Below are 24,217 nucleotides of genomic sequence, written 5' to 3' on the forward strand. Positions count from 1 at the left end.
TGGACCTCAGGATAGGAAACTGTATCTTTTTAAATGCCCCAACCATCAAATGTATTAACATGTATTTAGTTTATAGAGGCTGAATATTAAAACAGAAATTAAACCTAAGGGAAGAAGAAATACTTTTCAATTTTCTTCAACTTCTAAATTCCCTACTAGCTACACTAATAAAAGAGAAACATGCAAATTACTGTCACTCCGCTATGCTACCAGCCAATCAAAGTGAGTATGCAAATTAACCTGAAAACATGGCAGCAGCTCCGCCCCCCCGCTGCTCCGTGCCTGTGGGGTTTGGAGAAGTCGGGCACCAGCGCCTGAGGCTGGCTGCAGCCCGGGAGACGAAGAAGCCGCCTGCCCTGTGATCCCAGGCCGCAGCCAGCCAGAGAAGTCACCCATCTGCGGTCCAGGCGCCAGCACCTGTGGCTGGCTATAGCCTGGTAGACGGAGAAGCCGCCCACCCCGCAGTCCCTGGCACCAGTACCTGCGGCTGGCTGTGGCCCGGGAGACGGAGAAGCCGCCCACCCCGCGGTCCCGGGCACCAGCACTTGAGGCTGAAGCCCAGGCGAAGCCACCTGCCCACCATCCCCCGTGGCTGCAGCCGGCCTGGGGACCTATGGCTGACCAGAGGGAGGGAAGCCCGGATTCTGGGTGCCTGTGGTCGGCTGGAGGAGGGAATCCTGGGTCTTGGATGCGGGGCCAAGGCAGAGATGGTTAGGGGCAATCAAGCCAGCAGGGGAGCAGTTAGGGACAATCAGGCTGGCAGGCAGAAGTTAGGGGCAATCAGTCAGGCAGGCGAGCAGTTAGGAGCCAGCAGTTCTGGATTGTGAGAGGGATGTCCAACTGCCGGTTATCCCCTGAGGGGTCCCAGATTGGAGAGGGTGCAGGCCGGGCTGAGGAACACCCTCCCCACCCCCCATGCACGAATTTCATGCACCGGGCCACTAGTCCTATATAATAAAAGCCCAGTGACTGAACAGTGGAACGACCAGAATGACTGGTTGACCAGTTGCTATGACATGCACTGACTACCAGGGGGCAGACACTCAACACAGGAGCAGCCCCCTGGTGGTCAGTGCGCTCTCACAGAGGGGGTGCAGCTCGGCTGACCGGGATGAACGGCTGCTTCTGCTGCAAACCCTGGGCTGACAGGATGGAACCCGGGCTGCAATCATCGCCTCCTTGCCCTAGGCTCCTCCTCCTCGCTCCCTGGTCCTCTGGAGGACCGCAGGCTATGCAGCGCTGTTGCTGGGCTCACAGAAATGACCCTGGAAGCTGAGAGGCAGGTTTGTGGCCGCTGCAGGACTGAGGCCTACTCTGCTGCTTCTCAGTGCTATTGTCCCTGGGCCCGGCCCCGACCAGATCCGCTGGAGAGGTGAGTGCTCAAGCTCCACAGAAGATGCTGGACCAGTGAGCAGCTACTCAGAGGGTGGGTCCACAACCGCTCAGCTGACTGGGATGAGCCGTGCTCCTACAGTGGGCTGATCCCCCCACAGGCCATGTCCCCCATCAGTGCGTGAATCCTGTGCACCGGGCCTCTAGTCTTACCTAATAATAGACAAACATGTAAACTGACCATACCTCAGCTACACTACCAGCCAATCAGGAGTGATATGCAAATTAACCCAACAAAGATGGCAGTTCATTTGCATACGCAGGCGCCAAGTGACGGGGGGTGGGGCACGGGACGCAGATGTTCTGCCCCACCCCTGGTCTCTCAGGGCCTCTGGGCAGCGTGGGAAGGCGGGGCTGGAGCAGAAAGAGGAGGCTCCGGGGCCTGAGCGGAAAGGGGCTGGGCTGGAGTGGAAAGGCAGTGCCGGCAACCAGGAAAAAGAAAGTCCATTCTAGCACGAATCTTCGTGCATCAGGCTTCTAGTAGATTTTATAATTATCTTAAAAGGTAAAATTATTTTAATTTCCAGATTCATTTTTACGATGTAGACTTTCCATTCTTCCTCTAATTTTAGCTCAGTGGTTAAATTTTTAAATTCATAAGAATTACTATATGTAACTGCATACATTAAATAATATGTTATTATAGTTTGTAGATGATTTAAGGAATTTTAAAGACTAGTTTTAACTTTCTACTATTTTTGCCTCTCAAACTTAATTTTTTCTGAGGTGAGATTTCATTATTGGTTACACCAATGACTTTCAACTTTTTAAATCTCATAGCACATATAAAGTAGTTATTAAAATCCTGGGGCACACCAAAAAATGTTATACTTTTTGCCAATCAGACAAAAAAATAGGTATAATTTTGATTTATTCACATTGAATGGCTATTGTGTTGGCTGTTGTCATTTTTTAATTTGACAACCTAAGGGAAAAGCGGCTAGTGCCCCTGATTAAATAGATATTACATGTTTTAAAAATTCTTGCAGCACACTGGTTAAAAACTGGTCTTACACTATGAATGAAAACAACTGATTAAATTTCTTTAAAAAATTTTTTTTTAATTTATTGACTTTTAGGGAGGGAGACACAGAGAGAGAAATATCAACTCGTTCCATCTATTCATGTATTCCTTGGTTGACTCTTTCTTGTATGTGCCCTGACTGGGGATCAAACACACAACCTTAGCTTATTGGGACAACAAGCTCTGTTAAGAATAGGTAGATAGAAAGGGAGAGTCTGGGAGAGGTAGCTGGGGCTTAGAGGAAGTAAGTGCTGGAAGTGACAAACTGCAAATAGACAATGGAGGCGGCAGGCCCCTATGTGAACAGGAAAGATTCAGAGCCCTCCAGGACGTGGCCTGACTGGTAGCATAGCAATTAGATCAGTGGTTCCCAACTTTTTTTTGGCCATGCCCCACCTAAGCATCTCTAAAATCCTGATGTCCGCCCCCACCCTGTGACATATAATTCTTATTATTAAAAAAGTGAACTCCTATTCACGTGGAGGAAGCCTAAAAGGCCATTCACTTGGTCTAAACAAGCTTCCTAAGAACATGGCATCTATAAAAATAAAAGAATGAAAAGACAGTTGAAGTATTGAGGAAGAAATCACTAAGAAATTGTTAAAAAAAAATAATATGAAGTGATATGAAAAAATAGCAAGTAAAGTTTTAAACATGTAATAGACAACTGAAATGTATAAATATGTCACGATATAGATTTATATACTGTATATGAGGCTCCTAGAACCATAAGAAATGCAAAAAAGTCAGATAATAACTCATTCTTGAATTGCCCCCCTTAAAAATCAAATTGCTCCCCCTGTGGGGCATGTGCCCCATGTTGGGAACCACTTACCTAGATGAAGGAGCCTTATTGTTTAAAGGCACATTTTTTGAGACGTGAGAGTGGGTGACTTGCTGCTTGACTAGGGGCATTCCCCCCTAGGAGTAATAAATCCTGTAAACCCCCAAATATCGGGGCACTCAGTTCAGCTTCGGCCAGCTGAGTGGCCCACTCAGGTTCTATCTGAGTGTATTTCTTTCCTACAAATAAGTTCTCTCCTGTTTTAGCTGCCATTTGTTGTCTCTTGTTTGAATTCATTCCTACAAGCAAGATGAGAACTGGGGCACAGAGTACTGTGTCTAGCCAGAGAGAACCCCTTGACCACCACTGACATCATCCGGCCAGGGCAACTGATTAAACTTCCTAATAAACATGTTTAAATAGTTTACTGTGGGGTAGAATGTTTAAAAAAATGAAATAAAAAAGTCCTGTGTAAATTAATTTTAATTTAAGACATGGTGAAGGCCAAATAGATGAGGTAGAAATAACACATGTAAAATGTTTGTGGTAGGTTAGTCTTAAAACTGCTTAAGGAAAGTTTTATAAAAAGATCACTACAGGCCATATTCCTGGCAATTGTTTTAACCATGTTATTCTTAGTGTTAAAGAGAAGCTATCGTAACAGCTTTTACAGCAACCAGGAATTCCTGTAAATTTAATAGTTTCAATTTTTTATTTATAGATGAATAATTATAAAAAAGTGAGGTTTATAAAAGGCACACTGTAAACTAATTTATGAGATATAATTTAAATAACGAATTATTTTTACATGTGCTGTAATCTTCTAACAATGTTTTTCCCCCTCTTTTTGGCTTCTCATATTAATCCAGTATGTTTTTCTTTACAAAAATAAAAAAATGGCCTAATCAGTGTGGCTCAGTGGTTGAGCACTGACCCATGAACCAGGAGCTTAAGGTTCAATTCCTGGTCAGGGCATATGCCCGGGTTGTGGGTTTGATTGCTAGTAGGCAGCTGATCAATGATTCTCATCACTGATATTTCTATCTCCCTCTCCCTTCCTCTCTCTGAAATTAACAAAAACATTTTTTTTTAAAAAGAGAAATACAAAAATGAATTTCCCAATTCCAAAAAATAGTTAAAATTAAAATTTTCTTGCTTTTTAAAATAAATTTTATTTTAAGGGGATTAATTTATTCAAACATAATTATCATGTGTAGCTTACTAGTAAAAACATTATATCCTAGCCATAACAATATCCAGACTGACAAAAATATTCACTGTAATGGAAAAAATAGTTCTCTACATATTCCCCTTAGCGTAATTATTTTGGTTATGCCATTTACTCTTTTTAAAAAGAGTGCTTAATATATTAAGTCTTAATATTATGAATTAAACACTTACCATTAAACACCTCATTAAATTCTCCAGGAGGAGCATGAATGATGAATTTTGCTGCTATACGCACCTAAAATAGAAATGAAGATATAAATGTCCCATAGCATAGGCCTCTATCAAAACAAAAACAAAAAATTCAAAATTATACTATTTTAAAATTCCATTAAAGATGGCTTAAGAAAATTCACCCAACCACCTAAAGTTTATTATTGTTTTAATCATTTACTACTATCCCATATAATAAACGGCCAACGACCATAATGGCGTAACGACTGGAACGACCGATCGACCAGTTGCTATGAGGTGCACTGACCACCTCTTGGTCCCTCCCCCCATCCCGCAGGCTCCGATTGCTGGATGGCCAACGGGGAACCACAGGGAACCGGGGTGGGTGGCTGCGGGGCGGGACTGGGGACTGGCTAGCAGGCGGAAGGCAGACCTCTTGGTCCCTCCCTCCGGCCCACCCGCTCCGATCATGGTGAATAGAGAACCACAGGGAACCGGGGTGGGTGGCAGTGGGGTGGGACTGGGGACTGACAAGCAGGCAGAAGGCAGACCTCTTGGTCCCTCCCCCCAGCCTACAAGCTCTGATCGCTGGATGGCCAACGGGGAATCATTGAGAACTGGGGTGGGTGGCGGTGGGGCGGGACTGGCAAGTGGGTCCCTCTCCCCGGCCCGCAGGCTCCGATTGTTGGATGGCCAACAGGAAATCACGGGGAACTGAGGTAGAGGCGGCGGGGCGAGAATGCGGACTGGCGAGTGGGCAGAAGATGGCCCTGATTGCAGGCTAGATGTAGGGACCTACCCGTGCACGATTTCGTGCACTGGGCCTCTAGTTATAATCATAATGTATAGGCTGAATGTAGATAAAATATATGAAAGTCTCTATAACAACCTAACTTTACATTACAAAAAATTACAAAAGAACAAATAAAGCCTAGTTAGTAGAAAGAATAACAAAAATTAGAGCAGAAATAAATGATACAGATAAAATAGAGATCAATAAAACTAAGAGCTAGTTCTTTGAAAAGATTGACAAGACTTTTTATTTTAGTTAGACTCACCAAGAAAAAAAAGAAATGACTCAGATAAAATCAGAAATGAAAGAGGAACTGTTATAAATGATACCACAGAAATACAAAGGATCATATCAGACTACTATAAACAATTATAAGACAAAAAAATTGGACAATTTAGAAGAAATTGGCAATTTCTAAAACAACCTGCCAAGACGAAATCATAATGAAATGGAAAATCTGAACCTTAAATCAGTAATCAAGAACCTTCCAAAAGAAAAACATTAAGGACCAAACAGCTTCAATGGCAAATTCCATCAAATTTTCTTTTTTAGATATATTTTTATTGATTTCAGAGAGGAACAGAGAGAGAGAGAAAGAGAAACATCAATGATGAGAGAATCATTGATCAGCTGTCTCTTGCAAGCTCCCTACTGGGGATCGAGCCCGCAATCGAGGCAAGCGCCCTTGACTGGAATCGAACCCAGACCCTACAGTCCATAGGCCAACGCTCTATCCACTGAGCCAAACCAGTATTCTTAAAAACAGCTCTAAAACACAGACATTTTCACATTACATGTTAGTTTTTCGTGCAGAGCTTTCACTTCACACACATTGACCTCCTTTCTCCTGACTTGGAAATCATCACTTCATTTTCTACTTGATTCTGCTCACCTCAAAAACTAGTTTTAGCAGGAGAAAAAGCTAGATTCCTAGCTGCATGGTGGCAATGTACAATTAAAATCTGGTTTTTATCTACTAGTAAGCCAAAACAAATAATCTGCATACGTCTTAATTTTTTTTTTAACTTCTACAAATCTCCATTTTCAATAGGTAAACTAATGGAAATAAAATATGTAATTTCTTAACTTTCTCAAACCCTTGCCTCTGTTATATAAAATATTATGTACAATTATTCTCTGAGATAGCTGTTTATTACCCTTATTTTATTAAAGGGAAAACAGAGATCCAGAATGGGAATTTGAATAAAGAAGTCCAAGGCTTTTCACAGAGCTGCTTTCCAACACAGCATGGGAACGGGAACAAAAGAAATCTCTGGGTAAATGCATCTAACTCCACTGCTTCTGCTTCTATTATTGCCACACAACAAAAGCTTTCAATCTATACACCTCCTATCGCACCCTCTCAAGATTAAGATCCATTTTTCTAACTATTATTGATCTATTAGAAATCTCCATCACAAAGCTTCAAAGATACTTCTCAGACAGTTGTCACCCAAACCCACTCCTGTTCTTGATAAAATTCCCTCTCCCAGTCAGTCACATGAACAATGATGTCTAGCTCTCCTGCTCAAATCCAATTATCTTTGATTCTACTCCATTCAGACTCAGTTACTTTGTTCCTCGGTTGTGACAATAGTTGCCCTGCCTATAGTCACATCTTTCCCTAAAATTCATTTTCTAACCTGGTCACTAGACCGATATTTTTCAATGTAAATTCTGATCATGTTTGCTTTTTTCTGCTTAAAATAATTTATCTAATGGCCCCTCACTGCATGACATGTCAGGATTTCCCATATCTGAAAGCTACAAACTGTAACTGTTAAACAACATAAACTTTTAAATAAGACTATGGATTCAGACTATGGCACCACTGCCCATCACCAGTATGACCACAAACAAACTAAATTCAGTTTTCTCATTTGCAGTAAATAAGACCTTTAGGAAAGTGCTCAACACAGATAAACACTCAGATAATAGCTATACCTTTTTGCCACTTTTCAGCTCCTACAACCTATCTACTCTTTTTCTCATCCCACATAATCACAGTACTTGGAGCCTCACCACTTCATCGCTTAAACAAGAACTCTTGTCTTTCAAGCGTCCATATTACTGTATATATATGATTTGGCCATCTTTTATCTGTGGCGAAATTATAGAGCAGCAAAATATCTTAAAGTTTGAAATTATCAGAAGAAAAGTTCATACAGAAAGGAAAACTCTAAGATCAAATTATGCTATTAAAAACTTCTTGATGTATTATTTAGCATAGCAATCATTGGCAAATACTTTTTATAAAGGATGAATACTATTGAGACCTGTGATATAAAGGCCAAAAATTATTTGTGTGTTGACATCTGGGGAAAACTGTGTGGACCTTGAATGGCCTAACACCAAGTTCCCCTCCTTACTCTGCTCCTGCAGATAAGGTCCCCTGGCCAGATAAATAAATCTCTTTATCACAGGGAACAGGCACACTTCCTGCTTATGCCTGAATAGCAGCCATCAGAATTATTAAAATAAACCAATCACATCATCTGGTGGAACCAGGGATCACGCTAGCCTCTTGATATGACAAATCCCATGGCCTCTCTCTGTCCTGGAGTGCAACTCCCATGTGGCCCTGCATTGCATGCTTTTGTCCCCCTCTCCCAGGCTAATAAGCATATGTGATTAATAAACTGCTGTTCATCTCATCTATTCAGTGTCAGGTGGTTGTGTGTTCAGCCATCCAATAACCCCATGGCAGGAACACATCCCTTACCAACAGTGAAGAGGAGACAGGTAAAACAAGAACTTACTTATAGGGGGAGCTTGAATTTAAGATATGTAACTAGGGACTAGGAAGCAATGAACTCAGTTAAGCAAGCAAATAAATATGTATGTATGTATACATATATCTATCTATATATAAAAAAGCCTAAGCAACCGTCCGACCGGTAGCTATGATGTGCACTGACCACCGGGGGCAGACACTCAACGCAGGAGTGGAAACCACAGGCATGGAAACATGGAACAGACTGATGAATCTCAGAGGGAAGGGGGCAGGGGGAGGGCCAGAAGAGATTAACCAAAGATCTTATATGCATACTAGAGGCCTGGTGCACGGATTTGGCACCGGTTAGGGTCCCTTGGCCTGGCCTGTGGGGATCAGGCTGAAACCGCCTCTTCAACATCCCCCAAGGGGTCCCAGATTGCGAGAGGGCACAGGCCAGGCCGAGGGACCCCACTGGTGCACGAATCTCTGTACTGGGCCTCTAGTTATGTGTGTGTGTGTGTGTGTGTGTGTGTGTGTGTATGTGTGTGTGTGTGTGTATATATATATGTATGTATATGTATATATATATATATATATATATATATATATATATACACATACATATATATAGTGTAAATGTTACAACGGTATGAGAAAGTTCTTCATAGATCTTCATTTTTACTTCAGATATAAATTTATAAAAGTGTGTTTATCTAGTTTCCTATATTCCAATGAATTGGAAGGGAGGACAGGAAAAGTTGAAATAACATTTTATTTTATTTTTTTAAAATATATTTTTATTGATTTCAGAGAGGAAGGGAGAGGGAGAGATAGAAATATCAATGATGACCTTAATCAATAAAGAAATTTTTAAAAAAAGAAAAAATCTCACAAAATATTCTAAAGATTAGAAAAAAAGAAATATCAATGATGAGAGGGAATCATTGATTGTCTGCCTCCTGCATGCCCCCCAATGGGGATTGAGTCCGCAACCCAGGCATGTGCCCTTGGCTGGAATCGAACCCAGGACCCTTCAGACCAAAGGCCAATGCCCTATCCACTGAGTCAAACCGGCTAGGGTGACAATTACATTTTAAAAAGGGAAGAATCTGAACCTATTTGACAAAGACTGTGGAAAACGAAGTTCCTTTATAAGAATGAAAAACTTACAAATCAAGACCTGAAATTCAGAAGCTAAGCAAACCTCTTGAAAATAGAACTCTAAAGTTTTTAGTAAATGAATTTTTGTTTAAGAATAAGTATAAACCCAGCTGGTGTTGCTCAGTGGTTGAGTGTCGACCTATGAACCAGGAGGTTACCGTTCGATTCTTGGTCAGGGCACATGCCCGGATGGTGGTGGGCGTACAGGAGGCAGTTGATCAACGATGCTCTCTCATCAAGCTGATCAATGATGTTCTCCTATCATTGGTGTTTCTATCTCTCTCTCCCTCTCTGAAATAAATAAAAATATATTAAAAAAAATAAGTACAAGCTTACATCAATAACCTTTTCAGATGAAAATAATAATCAGGATATTTAATTATGAGATAATGTAGATTAAACATTTCAAAACCTTCAGACTTATTGGCAACTCTACTGAGTGATAAAATAACTGGGAAAAATCTTGTGATGTGGCCAGTCAAGTGGAAGAAAATGAATTCCATCCACAATTTTAGACAAACTTCCTCTACTCTTCTCTACTCCCTGCCCTATAGAGAACTCCTTGCCAGTTCAAAAATTAAAAGATTAAAATTAGTTTATTAAGTAATGAGAAATGGTCTTTGATGGAGCAAATTAGAAGACCTGGAAGTGAAATGGACTTTCTCAAAAATGACATCAGGGTAGTCTGTGATTCTTTCAACCTTCTTTAGATCAGAATTCCCACAAACATCAGAAAAAAACGTGGGCAGAATTCAGTTGTAAATTAAATTATTCAGACAAGGGGGAAACAAGGATATTCATTTTTCAATATCAGATGAAGTTGATTCCACTATTTTAAAAGAGAATTCCCCAAATCTTTTCTGTAGGAAAGAATGTCACCTTATCGATGAAGTTCATTTTGATAAATCTCATAGGAAATTGTTTCCTGCTTTCTACCAAGCACTAGCACTACTTTCTTATTGTAAATGCTAGGAAATAGCCATTTAGGATCAGAGATGTCTCAGATTGCAAACAGTGAAAAAAGTATTATGTTAATGCTGGGATGCTGCCTGCCACAAATTGTTCCTCATGTGCTGTAGGCAAGAGGGAGGATGCCTCTCATATTATACAGACCATGCCTGTACCCTGAACCTACAGACAAAAATCAGTGCCTGCAGATGAGCAAATAATATTGACAGGTTGGGTGGCATTGACATGTCATGTTGAATCAAGGCAAACTTTTATCACATTGATGGGAAGATATTAGATACAATACCCAGAAAGATGACTGCTTGGCGCTAAATCCTGTGGAGGCCTTGTTTTTCTCAAGTTTCAATATATTTTTTCTTTCAATGTTGCAACAGACTTAAATGGAAGAGAAGGCACATTTGGTATAAGAAGCTGTGATCAAAATCCTTAATATCATTATGGTATTCATTGATGATCCAGACAAATATCAAAAGGTATTGAATTGTTGCTCTCAGTCTTAGGTGATCCCCCAGAAATAATAGTTAGTACACAATATCAAGTGTTTACTATCCTATGTTACCTGGACCACAGAATTTGAAAATGTACAATCTTATGTTAAACTTACACTGCTGAGTAAGACTGAAAAACTTCCGAGGGAAGAAAGCCAGATGCACATGAACTCCACATATAGCTTTCTGCCTTGTAATCCTTGATTCTGTCACTCTTTGCATTAGTGCTACAGAATTCACCTTTCTCAGCAATGCCAAGCTTCATAGTGAAATGGCACAGGTAGAAGTGATTAGGCTATGTTGCCTCTTTAAGATGTGTCTGTTACTGGAAGAGGTAAGCATCTGGCAGTGCTACTTCAACTTTATGATTGCCAGGTACAACATGAAGGAACAACAGGGAGGGAGAATTTTCTATGGGCAGCCAATTAATTGTTGCCACCAATTTATAAAAACTGTTGGAAAAATTAATGTAATTTCAACTACCTGTGTTCATGAATTCCCCAAATTGTTTTGATGCTTTTGATAGACACTGTAAATTGGCAAGATTTTTACAAACACTAAGGTAAAATTATAGTTCCAGGAGATATTAAAACTGTATGAAGAAAACTTTAATTCTTTAGCAGGAAGTGGAGTCCTCACCAAAGAAGCTATAAGTACAGTAACCTGACAAAAATTTAAGAATTTTTTTAAACAATTTTTTAAAATATATTTTATTGATTTTTTACAGAGAGGAAGAGAGAGGGATAGAGAGTTAGAAACATCGATCAGCTGCCTCCTGCACACCCCCTACTGGGGATGTGCCTGCAACCAAGGTACATGCCCTTGACCGGAATCGAACCTGGGACCTTTCAGTCCGCAGGCCGACGCTCTATCCACTGAGCCAAACCGGTTTCGGCAAAATTTAAGAATTTTTAAAAAGCCTTGAGCAACTGAAAAAAAGGGAGGAGATAAAAGTATAAAAAGCAGACATACATACCACAAAAAATAGCTATATGGAATCCAACAGTCCTGCAATCTACAGTAGCCTCAAAGTATACTGCACAGAAAATACACTAAAAATAATTTGTAATTCATCTTAATTCAAATTTAACCAGGAATCCTATATTTTATCTGAGAACCCAGCCAACAACCCCTCTAATTTCCATATGTTGAACATTATCCCACATAGTTATCTCCTCCTTCACTAAGGCAGAAGACATTAGGGTAGAGATTTCCCAAATCAGGATTCACTGGAAAGCTTTAAAAAGAAAACAAACAACAACAGAGACCCATGTTCCATTCCAGACCCACTGAATCAATCTTCAGAGGATTAAGACCTAGAAATCCTCCCCACCCAGGGTGATTCTGATGGGTAGGCAGATATTACACTGCCTCATAAGGAACTCTATGCAAAACCTGAGGTGTTTGGTCTTCTAAGGAAAGGAACCATAGGGTTCACCTAATTCTAAGGAATATGATACCAAAGGGTCACTACCTTAGAGATGGTTAGTAAAGATAAAAATAGATAATAAGCATTTTTCACTTTAACAAGATTTGACATCATTTCCCTATAACTCCTAAACATTGTCTATGCCTTTTTGAGAGTTACAAGAATAGAAAAACACTTTTTAAAACTCTATCATATTTAAATAGTTTATGATCAAATGATCACTACTGCATGTCTGTGTTAATTTATTTTAATTTGAGTGGTAATCTGTTTTGGTAAGGTTTAAAAAATTTTTTTTCTTTATAATTATCATTTTTGAATGATAATTAAAAAAAAACTCCTTCTTCTCCCCACCCTCCCCCCCCAAAAAAACACACAAAAAAACAGGGCCCATATCACTTAATGTTAAACTAGGTCATCTACTGAATTCAACATCAATTTTTCTTTAAATGTTTTTATCATTTATTTAAAATATTAAGAAACCCATGAATCCAAAGGCATTATTCACTGTAAAAGTTATATAAGCTATTATTTATATTACATTTTCTATTTCTTTCTCTCCTCTAAATCATTCCTCTCAGCCCACAAATACTAATTTTTTCTATCTTAAAAGAGAAGTATCCTTAAAATGAAACAGCAGGACAAATTTAATAGTAGTAATATACCCACTTTTCCTATTTTGCTTCACTATCAATTTTTTTTCAAGAATAATTTATACTTACTGTTTTCCTTTCTTATCCTTTAGTCAACATTTATTGAGCACAATACAGTGAGACTCAATCCTGGTGGCACATTCACATCATTTAGAAAGCTTTTTTTTTAAAGGTGTATTTTTATTGATTTACAGAGAGGAAGGGAGAGGAAGAGAGAGATAGAAACATTAGTGCTGAGAGAGAATCATTGAACAGCTGCCTCCTGCACTCCCCACACTGGGGATTAAGCCCACAACCTGGGCATGTGCCCTGACCAGAATCAAACAGTGACCTCCATGTTCATAGGTCAACGCTCAACCACTGAGCAACACTGGCTGGGCTACGAAGCTTATTTTAAAAAACAAAAATAGTAGAGATTCCAGGCCTCTCCCATGAATGAAGCATGTGCATCCATATCCTATATAATAAAAGCCTAATATGCAAATTGTCCCCTCGACCGCAAATTCGACCAGGAATTTGACCAGGAGTCCAACTGCTCGCTATGATGTACGCTGACCACCAGGGGGCGGCATGAACCATGGTGGGCGTCAGCAACGCGGCACTGGCAGCGGGCAGCAGTGGAGGTGCTGCTGGCCCCAATGGGCCCCCGATAAGAGCCGGACCGTGGTGGGATGGTGGAGCAGGTGAGCGGGCGGCACCAGGCCAAGGTGGGCGTGAGTGGGGTCCGATTACCCCACAGACAGCGACCAGTGGCTGGCAGGCCCTAATCGCCCGATCGGGGCTGGGCCCCGGGCTGGGACAGAGAACTGGAGGTAAGTGGTGGCAACCAACCTCCCGCAGTGCCTGGGTGGAGGGCTACGACCTCTCACCTGATACCTGGGGGCAGGGGTGATGAGGATGGCAGTGCGGTGGGAATGCGGGGTGTCCGCTGAGCTCACTCTCACTCCCCCTGCTACCCTCCCTGGGATGCCAGGGCTCACGTGCTGGGAAAGCCCCTGCACTCAAGTGCCAGGCGCCTGTGAGGAGCCTGCCCTGCACCTGCGCAGCCTCTTCCGGGTGACCTGGGCTGCAGCCGCCGGTTGGGCTCTCCGTGACCTGGGCTGCAGCCGCCCATTGAGCTCTCCGTGGGTTTGAGCAGGAGTCCGCCCGTGAGGCCGGCTGGAAGAGAGCACGCTGGCCTCCCAGCTTCCGTGCGGCACAGAGGCCCAAGGCGTTGGGCTGCACTCACCGCATCTCTGCGTGGGGACTCAGGTGGAAGGGGCGCATGGGGGCCTGAGGGCACAGGTGCTGCCCAGGGCCCAGAGGTCAGCTGGGACCTGCCCTTCCACGCCAGATGCTCACGCTTCAATCACCAGCCAGGCCTAGGGACTGCACCCATGCACAAATTTCATGCACCTAGTTTATTTATAAACTCTCCAGTTGATTCTAATGTGCAGCTAGAGTTGAAATTCATTAACCTAATATATGCCAGGCACTCTACTGGTATTACAAAGATGAATAAATCAGAGGTCTGCCCTTAAACAACACAGGAAATAAGAACATCAGGTAAACACATTAAAATTGGTAAATGTTTTAACAAAGGAGATACAAACGGCTGAGGCATCAGAGACAGGCAAGGATACAAAAGAAGATGAGGGAAGTCTTTGGGTCTGGTCATGAAGGATGAGTAGTTTATAATGCAGTCAAGACTGAAAGAACAGCCCGGCCAACATGGCTCAGTTAGTTAAGCTTTAATCTATGAACCGAGCTCACGGATCAATTCCTGGTCAGGGCACAAACCCAGTAGGGGGCGTGCAGGAGGCAGCTGATCAATGATTCTCTTTCATCATTGATATTTCTCTCTCTCTCTCTCTCTCTCTCTCTCTCTCTCTCTCTCTCTCCCTCCCTCCCCCCGCCTCTCCCTTCCTCTCTGAAATCAATAAAAATATATTAATAATAATAAAAAATAAAACTGAAAGAACATTTCTGGAAGAGGGAAAGCATATGCATTTTTTAGACCCCGGTAATCTGGCTTTTCTCTCTCTGTTCCTTGCTCCAAACTCTAGTAAAACTGCTCTCTTAAAGGCCACCATTTCTAGTATACCACTCAAATAGTTGGCCTTATCTGTATGTTTTTCCATCTGTAAAATGGGGATAATAATGAGGCTACTCTGACAATTAATTGTGATTAATTATATAGTAAATACTGGATCTAGGGTAGTAGATATTTGTCATCCCTTTCTCCTAAAATCTTTTCCCAATATTATATTTCTTCTTAATCTCTCTGTAACACTGGCACTGCTCCTTCTGGAAATTCTCTTCAAGTTCTATGACATGAGCATCTACTCTGTGCCAGGTATTCACTTCTACTTGAAGGGTCACCTCCACCCCTTTTTCTCTTATTCATAAATGAAAGCATAGCCGTCTTTGCTATGTCTAAACTTGTTCTTCTAAAAAGCTTATGCCATCTCGTGGCTTTGAGACAGGACAGTAAGCCTGGACAAGTGGAATAGGGAAAACTGAGATAGCTGAGCAAATAGACAGAGCAATTTACAGCAGATATAGAAGGTTACTACCTCCCTAGAAATAATATCTAGGCCTCAGTTGTATTTCAGCTCCAGACCCAGAAAAGCAGCAAAACCAGATGGGCAATACCAGGACCAGCTGTAATGACTGATGACCCCCTACCCTGACATTGACCAATCAATCAGTGGAGACCATGGCCCTGGAGGAGCACACCCAGAAAAGTGATGAATCTTCTGCTGAAACTCTCCTGAGACCTCCCCTAAGATTCCACCTGCAAAAGAGGTAAAGGCTCAAGACAAAGGACCCAGCGAGTGCTCTCTCTCGGAAGTAGCCCCTGCCATTCCCTTTCCCCTCTTCTTCAAATTCTTCCCCCAGGGGTATGCATCTGCTAAACTCTAAGTGACCCCACAAGACTTGCAATCAGGGGAGCAATGGGGGGCAGCAGCAGCTCGTCCCAGGCTAACAGGCTAACACCTGAATCTGATCTCAAGGCCTTTTCTCTGACTTCCCAGAGAGCTAGGGCAGCCCAGCCTAGGCCCTCCTATTGCTTCTTCTATGCTAAGCCCTTTCTTATTTTACATTTCCAGCATTAATAAATGTTCCCTCATAGTCATCTGGACTGGTGTTGTGAAATTTTTCCTGCATGAAGTCAAGAACCCACATACTACCAGTTGGACCTAGGCAGACCAGCTAAGGGCCAGGTCCCCTTTCCCGTAACAGTTTTAACCTATAAAGGGATTTCCAAATTGATATAGTCTCTGGGCCTGACCACTTTCCAATTTCCATTTCTACATTTCCATATCTGCTAGGCATGTTCATGTAGACATCCTGCTAGCATCTCAAACACAGTATAACCCAAATCAAATTCACCATTACTCCTCCCAGCTGTGCATCCTTTCTTGTGTTCTCTAGTTGTGAGTGATCGTACCACTTTCCAGTCAAACAGATTTCAATGTAACCATTATCTCTGCTTCTTCCCCTTCCCCTACATTTACTTACCAAGTCCTATTGATTCCAACTCTGAAATCTGTTAGCAATCTTTTTTTTTTTTTTAATTATGTGAAACTACTTTAAGCCAGGTCCTAACACTTAACCTAGCTTCCTCGCTGTTCTCACTAGCCCCAATCTGTCCTAGACCTGTGTTTCTCAACTAGGGGCAATTTTGTCCCATAGGAGGTATTTTTTATTGTTATGATAACAGGGGTGCTACTGGCATCACATGGACCAAGGGTGCTATTAAACATCCTAAAATGCACAGGACAGCCCCAAAGAAAGTTATCTTGGTCCCAAATGCCAACAGTGCTGAGGTAGAGGAACCCTGTGCTGTTTAACACCATAATTCATCTCTACACCTCTTACTTGCAAAGTACCTGAGATATAGCTTATATTCCCTACTTTTCTCCATTTCCCTAATTTTTCTTCCAATGTTGTGCACTTTCACATGACCTTATACCTCAATTGATATCTACCATCCTCCTAGGCAGAAGCAATTTTTCTGTCTCCTGAATTCCCATGAACTTACTACGTCTAATGAATCTCTGAATCTATAGTCTTACATCGTGCCTACCAAACAGATGATCAAACCACCAACCTTCAGTGAATCTAAAACTTAAATCTATGGTGTCATTACTGCTATTCAGAAATACTACAATTCTCTTTTCCTTCTGTGATCCCTCTGAAATTAGGCTTTTAGATTAACTTGCTTCAGTTAATTGAAATCTGAGCAGAAGTATAGTGAATCTAAGTGTGTGTGGGATGGGGGTGGGGAGAGTTTTAAAAACCAGTGTGCTAGTCACTACATTTCCTTCCCACTTCTCTGGGGACTGAGGAAAAAAAAAGGCTAAGTTTAGATTGAAGCTCTCCAACAGCCTGAAACTACGTGACTTCTGCTCCTGACCTACACTAGACATATACAGAATGAGTGAAGAGATGTTGTACAAAGCTCCCACCACCAACTCCCACATGCTAAGATTTTAGGTTGTTTATTGATTATATCCTTGCTTAGCCTGATTCATAATCAATGTAAGATGCATAATTTTATGTACCACTAAAAAAGGGAAAATGCTACCAATTAAATATCATAAGCCACTGAGTGTACAATGCAGCCTTATAACTGAGACCTTAAAAAAATGGAAAATTATGAGCACCAAAATCAATGAAGTATGGTATATTTAGTAAATTAATGAATGTGGAGGTAATTTTCAAAAATTATTTTTTTGCCTTAGCTGGTTTGGCTCAGTGGATAGAGTGTTGGCCTGTGAACTGAGGGGTCCCTGGTTCGATTCCGGTCAGGGGAACATGCCCAGGTTGCGGGCTCGATCCCTGGTGTGTGTGTGTGCGTGCAGGAGGCAGCCGATCAATGATTCTCTTTCATCATTGATGTTTCTGTCTCTGTCTCCCTCTCCCTTCCTCTCTGGAATCAAAAATATATTTTAAAAAGATTATTTTCATTTGTTTTCAGCAGAAACATTCTGAACTAAAAAGTTAAGAAGTTCTGAGCCATTAGATTCACAATAAAACATGTAAATATCTGTAGTAAGTGGAAAAACGTAAAAATTGTACTTCTAATCTTCAAAATAAAATTTGTAAAATTCTCCTTTTTTGACAACTGTAGATGGGTTCTATACATGAATGTCTTCCAACAAATTACTGCTTCAGGCAATTAGAACTGTAGGTCAGATAAGAAAACGGTAAGTTTTCCCATCATGCTTTCAAACTTAAAAATTACTTTGCACTCTCTGCTCTAGAGCTCTTATATCCTGTGTTCTCATACTAAAATGCAATGTTATATATATATATATATATATATATATATATATATATATAACTACCCTTATTATTTTATGTAGAAATGGCTTCCAAATGCACTAAAAACATACTACAAATTTGTCTTTATGTGCAAAGACTGCAAAAATCCACTAATGTTACAGCAGCTATCAAGTTTCTGCTTGCTGTAGAAATTTTTACATTTTATTGGTGCAATGACAGAATTCATTCACCAACAGAATATAATTAGGAATGACTATTTTCTACATTAATAGCTTACTAATTGAATTTAGTTTTTTATTAATAAGAACACTACTCATACATTAATTATGATGGAATATAAAGACAGCTTATATTGTTTTTACATACAAATAAAATTTGTGAGGCCAAATTATGGTTGCATAGTTAGGGAAAAGCATATAAACTGCTTATAAAGAATACTTAGCATGTGTAAGTGATTTGAACCATAATAAATTATCATTACCTATAACTCAAAGTGCACCAAGAATTTCATTGACTATCTGAATCTTTAAAATCTATAGCACTATTTAGAAATAAAAAACTCAGTACACCAAATGTATCCTCAAAAATTTTGCCTTTATATGCTACTTATACTTTTCATGAAATTTTTTCTTTTAATTTTCTGAATTCATGATTCCTTTGTTCATTCACTCATTGAATCACTCTACTCATCACATGTAATATTAATGACAAATGCTAAAGATGACATTATTTCTGCACTTAGGAATCCCAACAGAGAAGACAAGTAAGCAAATAACTATTGTTGAAAACTAATAATGTGTTATAGCTTTCAGAAGAGAGATTACACTTGCCATGTGATCTAAGCTAAGTCTGAGGGGACAGACCAGGGAGCAGTTCCAACAGTCAAAGTGGTTAAGTCATGAGCAGAGAAAAAGAACTATAATTTACCGTGTATTTAGTACATGCCAGGCACCATTTATTTTTGCAGCAACTAAATGGAGAAGGTGCTTCTGTTATATCCCCACACTTCAGAGGAAACTAGGCTGAGAGATCCATGAAGGACCCAGCAACTGTAAGTTTGGGAATAGAAAAGTGACATATTAAAACATTGCTTAGATATAGGAAATGAGAGGGATTAGTTTTGAAATTTTATAATAAATGACTAACAGAAGGGAAAAACTATATATAAGACATTCTTCTAATCCTACTTTTCCTCCTTTGGCTTTATTTCTTCCTCAACAGAACAGGTACAATCAACTAGCATTCTGTACAATAAAATTTTGTTACTAAACAATAATAGTTAATAGCATAAATAACAACAGTTAAATTTAATAGTCTGGTCAACTGAGAGATAATAAACCAAAAACTAATATAAATAAATCAATTTTTAAGTAAGAAATAAATTACTTGTCTAAGACATTTTGATGAGGGGCATGACAAGATTTAGAAACTGATTTTGATATAGAGCACAAAGAAAGAAAGCTAAAATAAAGCTGAAGTTAAAAACCTGGATGACTGGAATAACAGGAATAAAGAAATAAAAGAAAAAAAATGAGCAGGAGGAGATAGATTTCTGCCCCCTTTTGTGTACCAGGTGTACCGGATAATAATGGTGGATTTTATAATCAAAGAAAACACGATAATTTCAAGTGAAACATCAAAAGTGCTTTATTCAAAATAATGTCCATCAATAGCTACACATTTCCTCATCTTTCAGGTAATTTGTGGATACCATCCCAATAGAACTTTTCTTGTTTTGAGGCAAACCAGTCAGAAACCCAATTTTCCACTTCTTCGTATGTTTTGAAGTGCTGCTCAGAAAGTGCATGTGCCATCGATCGGAACAAGTGGTCATCTGAAGGAGCAAGGTCTGGTGAATAGAGTGGGTGGGTTAATATTTCCCAGGCAAGATCTTTTAACGTGTCTTTAACTGGTTTTGAAGTGTGTGATGGTGCGTCATCATGAAGCAAAATTATTTTGCCGTGTTTTCTGGCACAGTCTGGTCGTTTCACGATCAAATCGTGGTTCAAATTGATTATTTGTTGTCAGTAGCAATCAGTATTAACGGTTTCACCTGGTTTTAGAAGCTCATAATACACCACACCTTCCTGATCCCACCAAACGCAGAGCATTGTCTTCTTTCCGAAGCGATTTGGCCTTGCAGTCAATGTTGATGGTTGACCTGGATCAACCCATGATTTTGTGCGTTTGGGATTCTCAAAATAAATCCACTTTTCATCGCCAGTCACAATTCGATGCAAAAAAGACTTTCTTTTGTGCCGTTGAAGCAATATTTTACTGATGACTTTTCAGTTTTCCATTTGTCTTTTGTTCAGTTGATGTGGCACCCATTTTCCTTCCTTTAAAATCTTTCCCATTGCTTGTATACGATTGGTAATTGTTTGCTGAGCAACGTTTAATCTTTCTGCAAGTTGTTTTTGAGTTTGACACGCATCTTCATCCAATAATGTTTGTAACTGTTGGTCTTCCAACTTTTTTGGTTGACCTGGACGCCTTTGTCTTTCACATTGAAATCATCACTTTTAAAGCGTTTAAGCCAGAATTCACAAGTATCTTGAGATGGAGCATGTTCAACCATAAGCTTCCCAAAGTATTCAGCAGCACTTTTCTTCAAAATAATGAATTCAAACTTCCCGCAAATGCTCCTTTTTTGGCACGAAGTTTGACATTTTTAAGTATAAAAATATCTATGATGTTAACGCCTTCAGCAAATTTGACATATGAAGTTTTGAAGCTTGTTGTCAATACAACAAAATAGCATACATATCAAATTGCATATATATTAACATATGTGTAACTCCATCTATTGAAAAAAATTCGCATTATTAACCAGTACATCTAGTAGAGGGAAAGGAGAGGGGAGTTTATGAATTTACTTTCAGACAGGTTCCACTTAAACACATCTCATTAACTGTCTCCTGTGAACAGGACTAGCAGATGAAAATGTGTGACTAGTGCTCAGGAAAGCAGTATAGGGCCGAGTTATGTACTTGAGACACAGCAACAAAAGATATAAAAGTTGAAGCTGTGGTAGTGGATCCATCACTAATCATTACAGGAAGGTGGGAGGGTTTAAGAAAAAAAAAATCCCTTTTAACCAATAACTGTCTTTCTTCTGGAGCTTGGAGTGATTTCCTGGATTTTCTCACCTGGAGAGAAATTTGGGAATGGTTCTTCTCACTTGAGCCACAATTTTGTGTAATTTCAAATTCACAAAAATGCTTAACTGTACAATACACTTTACCTAGGAATGACAAACATAACTGTTTCTGACTTAAGAAACAAAGGTCTATGCAAAAAAGTCTGTGGGACACACTAACGCAAATGAACAACTTTAAAGAACATTACTGTGCTTCTTCAGATAACTTATACAGTTATTTGATTTCATAGAGGTTTCCTCAAAACACAATTTTACATGATTTTAACAAACTAAGATTTAATTCCAGATTTCTAAAATGCTTCCTACCATAGAGCACGTGTGAAACTATACCAGTAATATAAAACTTTTAAATGTGTTAAATAAACTTTGTCCTAAAATGATTAAGACACAAAATTTATAATTCAACACTATTTAATGTTTAGTATTTATAATTTTTGTTAAAAACTATTGTTTGTCCTTTTTCATAATAACCTGTCAACAAATTAAAAACAAAGAGGTAAACCCAGAAGAGAGTCCCTATCATCAAATGTTTAAGGGAGCATAATGTCACAAGAGCATCAACTTTCGATTCAGACAAATTCAGGATTAAATAACACCTTCGCCACTTTCTTCTTAAATGTCCTTGGGTGAATTACTTAAAGCCTTTGAAACCTTATTTTACTTATCTGTGAAATGGTAATAATAAAATACCTCAAACTTACAACAAATTAATGAATGTATTGTCTAACTGAGCCAGGCATATACCAACTATCCTATCTAATAAAGAGGGAATATGCTAATTGACCATCACTCCGTCACAAAGATGGCTGCAGCCACAGCTGAGGCCAAGTTCCCTTAAGGAGCCTTAACCAGCAATCAGCAGGGACCTGAGGCTACGCCCTCCCCCGCCCCCATGGGGCTTGACAGGGGACCTCAGGCCGCACCTCCTGCCTTGGCACCAGGCCAGGGAACCTCAGGCCACGCCCCCCACCCAGCGGGGCTTGACAGGGGATCTCAGGCTGTGTCCCCCACCTGGCGGGGCTTGACAGGGGACCTCAAGGCACGCCCCCTGCCCCATCTGAGGGACCTCAGGCCACGCCCCCCATCCTGGCGCCAGGCCAGGGGATCTGAGGCTACGCCCCGTGCCCGGCAGGGCTTGACAAGGGTGGGACTGGCCGGGTCTGGATCTAGCCCAATGGGGGGTGGGGTGGCCGGGTCTGGGTCTCACGTGATTTTGAGGTGCATGTGGGTGGGCAGGGACTTGACTCTGGGTCCCCCTTTTAATGTGTACGAATTTCGTGCACTGGGCCACTAAGTCCTATATAATTAGAGGGTAATATGCAAATAGACCAAACAGCAGAATGACCGGACGCTATGCACGCACTGACCACCAGGGGGAAGACGCTCAACGCAGGAGCTGCCCCAGCCCACAGGCCCCAATTGCCCGATCAGGGCCTGCCGGCCAACCTCTCAGTCCCTTCCCTCCGGGTGGCTGGATCCGATGGCGAACGGGGAACTGGGGGTGGGTGTTGGTGGGGGCAGGGCTGGCTGCCAGCAGCCGGGGAAGATGGCCCTGATCACAGGCCAGGCCTGGGGACCATACCCATGCATGCATTTCTTGCGCTTGGCCTCCAGTGGTACTACATAAGTCTTAACAACTTCCTTTCCTTAGATCTGTAATCAATAATGGGAATTCCAAGAGTTTAAAAGTATTAAAAGCATATTTTTGAAAATTACAAAAAAAGGTGGCAGAAAAGTAACATGATTTAAATATTAGTTTAAAAATGTCACCTTTAAATTCTATACTAAACTTCCTACTCCCAAAAGATTAAAAGAACATTTAGATAACTAAAATGACAAGAGTGTAAGAATTTCACTTAACTAGTTATGTGAATTTAATTCAAAAGTCTGGTCAGTATTTGCCTTAAATTACTAAATTCAGCAGTGAAATCTACATGTAAAATATGTACAAAATAGTCTTACAAAACTAGAAACAAAAACATGAGGAACAAGCTGGAATTACAACTGAAATATGGAAAGACTTCCTGAATAATCAACAGAAAACTCACAGGAAAGAACCCTGATACCCAAGGACCGAAGGTAGAGACCACATAGAGACTGATCATCTTTCTTGAATAATTGGTGTTTATTGCATGTAACGTTATTATATTTAAAATCGTTTTTCTTGAGATATTAATGTTTATTACATGTAACATTATATTTTAGTTTTTCTTGAAATATTAAGGTTTATTGCATGTATATTTAAAATCGTTTTTCTTGAAATAAAACTGGAAAACATGCATATAAAAAACACACAAAAAACCCAGAAACACCAAAGTCCTTCAAATTAGAATTTTCATTCATTTACTTTTTTTAATGATTGTTCTTACTTTTTTTAAATATATTTTTTTATTGTTGATAGTATTACAGATTATCTCCCATTTCCCCTCCTTCCCTGGGCCCTACCCAACCCTCCAGTCATTCATTTACTCTTAAAACACTGTGTTGAACAAGCTTAGAGAATAAGACACTCCCCACCTCCTTTATGGATGTGCCCTGAGAGTGCCTGATAATAAGGAATCTTGCCATGGAACTTTGAAAAAGCTTGGCTATTTTAGGCTTTTCCAACACATGTCAGGTCTGTATTAACTCCCACACTGAGTCCTCTCCTCAGCTACATTTCCTGCCACTTTAATTACTAATCACCACTGACGAAACGTGGACTAAAAACATGATAATCTCTTTAACAAACTTTTACTTAATGTTAAATGTGTGTGCGTAGGAGCACACATTTTCAGTTTCCAGCTTACAGTTACTTACCACTATTAACATGTGAAAACTGCACAGCCACTCTGTGTATAAAGGGATCTATCTGCCTACCAGGTCTCTGGGTTATGGAGAATCTTGTCCCCATTTTGTTGTTTATCACTTTCACCAAAAAGCCCCGAGGAAAAAGATTTCCAAAACTGAAGATGAGGCTGATGCGCACACTGACAC

General features: G+C 40.4%; 1 protein-coding gene across 3 annotated transcripts in view; it reads right to left on the minus strand.

Moving 5' to 3' along the window:
- Nucleotides 1–24,217, minus strand: part of CAPZA2 (capping actin protein of muscle Z-line subunit alpha 2) — a 68,797-nt gene that overhangs the window by 43,167 nt on the left and 1,413 nt on the right. For all 3 annotated transcript variants that reach the window (XM_079786010.1, XM_079786009.1, XM_079786011.1), the window contains one exon: nucleotides 4,602–4,665. In XM_079786010.1, coding sequence (XP_079642136.1) covers nucleotides 4,602–4,665 — 64 coding nt within the window. The remainder of the gene's footprint in view (nucleotides 1–4,601; nucleotides 4,666–24,217) is intronic.

This window comes from Cnephaeus nilssonii (genome assembly GCF_951640355.1).
Source record: "Cnephaeus nilssonii genome assembly, chromosome: 12".
Lineage (NCBI taxonomy): Eukaryota > Metazoa > Chordata > Mammalia > Chiroptera > Vespertilionidae > Cnephaeus > Cnephaeus nilssonii.